Below are 5786 nucleotides of genomic sequence, written 5' to 3' on the forward strand. Positions count from 1 at the left end.
TGCACAATAAACACTTGAAAAATGAAATCAACTCTATAGTTAAATGTTACTTTTTCCTCACCTGTTAAATCTGAAGCCCTTGTTATCCAATTCATAGGGTTGAATTAACCGCTAAATATTGCGTCCATTTTTCAGATTCTTTGTGAGACTGTGGTAATTTCCTGACCACCCATAATGTTGACAGCAATGGCGCATGTGTGGTACACTATAAGTCACGTATTGTCCAGTCCAGAAATTTATATCCATCCATATCAATGCTGCTGCCTCGCGCTCTGTCCTTCTCTCGCACTTCCCGCTACTCAGAAGTAGGTGTCAGGTTACATTGTGTTGCATTCAATGTTGCCGTAAAAAAGAGATTCATGCGCTTAATGTCCAAATCGGACATAACTATTTATTGAATTCATAGTCGCCAGCTGGGGTGGCAACAGGGGTGGCAAAGCTCTCATTTGGGGTGGCAACTGCCACCCCATGCCACCCCAGTAGATCCGCCCCTGACTGTTATAAAACAAACATACATTCCTTGATGTGCAGTTCACCACTGACCACTGACAAGCTTTATAAAAGAGTTTCTCTTGGAATAACTTCCCCTCATATTTGGTGTCTAAGAGGCCCTTACCCACACAGTGGAGCGAACCGTTGCTCAATTAAACCCCAAGCAGGCAGAAAAGTAACAAAGTTCAAACGCCTTGGGAACGACTTACCCCACCCACTCTTTCAAAGTGGTCACCGTCTCTCTGGAAGTCGATGAGCTGGCCGTTGAACGCCCATGAGAAGGAGACGTCCAGAGCTGGATCAGAAGTGATCTGGCAGGGTAACACGATGCTCTCACCAACAATAATCTCCATGTTAGTGGGCCTTATGGTGATTCTGGTGGGCTCTGGCCAGACAAACAGATGACAGCGCATGCATGTTAACATTCCACCACCATCTCACCGCAATTCACAACAAAACCAATTGGCCACCGTTAAACAGTCGGCGGACACTCGCCTAAACAAGTGTTGTGATTTCTTGCCGCTGTTGGAGTTTCTATTTACCGTTTCTAGCAACAGACATGCGGAGAGCAGAGTGAGTTCCCATCTGTGGCATATTGGAGACCTCAGAGTACTTTGAGGAAAGTAAAGTACTCTGAGGTCACAGTAATTAAATCCTGTGACGTCAAATAGTTCAGCAGTTAAGAATTAGAAGTTAATGAGAATAAATTTGATGGTTACAAACGGCACGGTTAGGCCAGCAGGGCTACATAAATATGTTATGCCACCTCTCTTAGATAATGACCTTTAGTTACACCAAGGATGGTGTTTGTTACTACTTAACTCATATTTTAGGGAATGTGTAATATCAGCGGTGTTTATTAGGCAATAATAAACACCGCCTAATAACACCGCCTAACAAACACCACTTGCAAACATTTTATATATATGCAGTACTCAGGAAAGAGAGAAGAAAATCAAGATATTTTCTGGCCATTGCCTGCCAACAAATGGACCTTTATTTTACAAGAATTGCGAGAAATCCAATCATTTGCCTATAAGCTGTTCTCCAATAATAACTTTTCACAAAGCAATAATTGGGCCTGTATGGAGTGTGATGGATGGTTTCTCTTTATAAGCTTTTCCAAGAATGGAAATGTATATAACCAGCTTATTATCATTAGTGGGAACCTAATGTTGGGTATATATCCTTATATGCTAAGAATATGAGGGAAGAGTGTTTTTTTACAAAAGTCCAGTATATTTCTGATGTTTAAATATGTATATATTTAAAAGATAAGAGAACACCAGGACACTAAGCCAAATAATTGAACTGCCTACAACATATTCCCATCCAATTAGGATGGTTTTACTGGCGTGTCTGCAGAGTAAGTCACAGCTTGTTCACTATTTGTTCATTTGACATTCAACATCAATGCAACAGCAACAAACCTTTACAAGCGTTCTAATGAGCAATTTATGTGCTTCTCCATCAGAACACTGTATGAAGTACTGTGAAAACACTCTTAACAGATGTCAGATTTTTAAAAAGCAATTTATTCTTTTTAATACAAATCCAAATTGGTGTGAGAGGCTGAGGCAGCCAATTCTGTTTTATAACTGTCTTATTAAGACAAAAAACACAGTTTATTTTCCCATTTTATAATGTTCCCATGTGAAATACATACCAAGAACAGAACATGTAAAATATTAGTAAAACAGTGATCGCCCAAATTTCACTAAAGTTTTTTTTCCAAAGTGTACTTTTTATATGAGACAGGATCTTTGATAGGAAATAGATTCAAAATTTCATTCTCTCCCCGTGTTTCACACAAAACATTTACTGATGGTGTGCCGCCTCCTAGATATCCCTTATACGTTAATATTAGTTTCTCTGTAAATACATATCCAATGATAATATGACACAGGAGGAAAGGTTCATAAAATTGTACTCATATAAACCATTGTAAAGTTTTCCATTAGAATAGAGTTGTTTTAAGATGGTAAAAATCCTATATGGTCAGATTAGCTATTAACTTTAGCCTCACAGTCCAACTAATATGGATTTATGCTAAATAAACACACCAAAAGGTTTATGGTAACCTTTAAAGCGGTCTAGGGAAGCAAGCTTTCTGTTGGTCTATCAAAGTATTTTCTTGTTTTCTTATTTTCAGTTGCTCAACCACATTAATGGATTTAGGTATGAAAAAAGTTTGAGTTTACGGGAATCCACTAGTTTGTCCACTAAGGGGAAATTTTTCTGCCATAATCCAAGATCACAAACGTTCAGTCTGAAAACAGGATGTCATGTCTTTCTTCTCAAAACCTGTAACGCTTGTACTCAAAACTTCTCGCGCTCACACTTAGTCTCTGCTTGGACTCTGCTCATTTATGAAACATGGGGCTGCCTTTTGGCACAGTCACCTGACGGAAAATGTGCGAAATTTCCATATGTAAACAATAACATATATTTATATTCTATATTTGTAAATATGATTATGATTGAGTCAGCGCCTCACCAGCTATGATCCTCACCGCATGTCACTGACCTGGAATAACTCTCTTTAAATTGTCCACATTTCTCTCTATTTTTAAATGTGTTGTCAGCCACACAGACTGAGCAGAAAACATATTAAAGAATGTTTTTTAAAGTGTAAAGTTGAACTTTTTGGCAAAATGTCCAAAATTGTGAACAGGGCCTCAAAACGCTGGACAACAATTGGTAAAAAACCAGATTGCAACAGTTGCGTATATCAAAAAACACAGCACTACATCTTAGCACGGACAAGATTGCGGCTTGGACTTTATTAACTCTGGACAATGTAATTTCAGTTCTGATGTCCAATGTCCAAACATTTTTTCTAGGCCTTCCTATTCTGCACACCTGGCTCATATTAAAGACTCATTAAGTGTCTTCTGATGGACCTGATGACCAGCTAATGAGGTAATACATCTATCTGAATTATGCTCTTTCAAATAACTAACACACAGTGACCGAAAGACTGCCTTTAATTTATCTCCTTATCTCTTATTTATCTCCTCCAGCATATGCATGTGTTCACACACGCACACCCATATATGTATAAGAGACCTAAGTGCTCCCTCCGCGGGTGGTCTCTTTCATCCTCTGAGCTTGGATCCTCTACCAGAGCCTTCATTGCAAACTCTATGGGGCTATGGAAAACCACCCGTGAAGCCAACTGCAAACCACTTGCACAAGTGTCCATCAAATGTGGCATATACCAAGGAGATGCTCTGTCCCCACTGCTGTTCTGCATAGGCCTGAACCCCCATTTCGGCCGCTTGTACCTGTGATCTCGTTCTTTCGGTCATGWCCCAAAGCTCATGACCATAGATGAGGGTGGGAACGTAGATCGACCGGTAAATTGAGAGCTTTGCTTTTTGACTCAGCTCTCTCTTCACCACGACGGACCGGTACAGCGCCCGCTTCACGGCAGACGCTGCCCCAATCCGCCTGTCGATCTCCCACTCCCTTCTTCCCTCATCCGTGAACAAAATCCACAGATAAACTCCTCCACTTGAGGCAGGACGACCTCCCTGACCCGGAGAAGGCACTCTACCCTTTTCCGGCTCAAGACCATGGCCTTGGATTTGGAGGCACTGAGCCTCATCCCGGCCGCTTCACWCTYGGCTGCGAACCGTTCCAGTGAGAGCTGCAGATCACATTCCGATGAAGCCAACAGGACCACAACATCATCAAAAGCAGAGATGCGATCCTAAGGCCACCGAAACGGTTCCCCTCAACACCTCGGCTGCGCCTAGAAATTCTGTCCATAAAAGTAATGAACAGAATCGGTGACAAAGGGCAGCCTTGGTGGAGTCCAACTCCCACTGGAAACGGGCTTCCACACTTCCCATATCTGTCTGTCAAGTGTCCTATGATTTCATGGCTTCCTACACTTGAAAAGGAGGACTTGAAGACTTCAGGAATTCACTCAATCTTTTTTATTTTCACCAATGAGTGAGAACCAATGAACAGGTGAAAAACCTACAACACGCATACAAAATATTTTAACATACATTTTAGACATTTCATTCAAAGTTAATTTATCGACCAATCCCATTTTTAACCTTAAACATACATTTCTTTCACAATTTTAACCATTAATTCAAGTATTAAATTATTAAATTCCATATTTGGTTGAATCAAACAAATCCAAACATTTTAGAATTAAATTTTTTTTCTTTTTCTTTGGACATAAGTTTTTACATTAAATATCTTAACATAAATTTAATTTTTCTATTCTCTAATGTGAAACTACAATCTAGTGATGGGTCCAGCAACACTGACGCGCCGGCGCATGCATCAAGCCCATAGACCAGGGGTGGGCAATCCTGGTCCTCGAGGGCCGCTGTCCTGTTACTCTTAGATGTCTCCCTGCTCCAACACGCTTGAATCCAACAGCTGAATCACCTCCTAAAAGCAGTCAAGTGCTCCAGAGTCCTGCTAATGACCTCATTATTTGACTAAGGTGTGTTGAAGTAGAGACGCATCTAAAAGTTGCAGGAGACCGGCCCTCAAGGCCTGGAGTTGCCCACCCCTGCCATAGACCAACACCCGTGTCGGTGCGCGTATTGGTTTCAGCAAGTCACGTGACCAATACAGGAACTGTTTCGAAATGACGCTGGATGCAAAACTGTGTTTATAAGGAAGCAAATCTGTCAAAAGCATTTGCCAAACAAATTCTTGATTTTTTTACATTGTCATCTATGGAGCAGCTTCAAAGGAAATGTTTCCGCAGTGTGGGACCATTTTGATCTTATGTTGGAAAATAAATTTGTTTTCATTTTTGTAGTTTCATCCGGTTCTTGTCAGTTTCTACTTACAAGAACCGGATGAAAACTAAAAGTCAGCTGAAACTGACTTTTAGTTTACTTTCATATGTTCTGCAGGTTAAGTGTCGCATATGTTTAACTAAACTGACTTATTTAAATAAATCCACCTTTTCAATGCTGAGGCATTATGAGGCCAGGCATGAGAATGAGGTCCCAGATACACCTAGATAAACTCAGATATACAGCCATTCTACAAATTACTCAGTTGCTTTTTATAAATTATTTCATATATAGTGAACCCTCGCTGTAACGCAGTTCACTTTTCACGGTATCGCTGCTTCGCAAATTTTTTTGTGCAGTTCTTTTTTCCACAATGTTCTTCGTCCTAATTGACCATATGATTTGTAAAAACATTCTCCGTGTTACCTGAGTGCCAATAAAGTTACAGTGTTTAATACAGATTGGCCACTCAGGAGATGGAAATAGAAACTTTCAATGAAAAAAAAAAAAAAAAAAAAA

The 5786-nt window shown here is 40.2% G+C and overlaps 1 protein-coding gene across 1 annotated transcript in view; it reads right to left on the reverse strand.

The window, feature by feature from the left end:
* The window catches only part of LOC103460464 (contactin-3-like), a 127191-nt gene that overhangs the window by 32401 nt on the left and 89004 nt on the right, over positions 1–5786 (reverse strand). Inside the window, exon 13 of the mRNA XM_008402637.2 lies at positions 702–877. Coding sequence (XP_008400859.1) covers positions 702–877 — 176 coding nt within the window. The remainder of the gene's footprint in view (positions 1–701; positions 878–5786) is intronic.

The sequence above is a fragment of the Poecilia reticulata genome, unplaced genomic scaffold (assembly GCF_000633615.1).
Source record: "Poecilia reticulata strain Guanapo unplaced genomic scaffold, Guppy_female_1.0+MT scaffold_247, whole genome shotgun sequence".
NCBI classification, from domain to species: domain Eukaryota; kingdom Metazoa; phylum Chordata; class Actinopteri; order Cyprinodontiformes; family Poeciliidae; genus Poecilia; species Poecilia reticulata.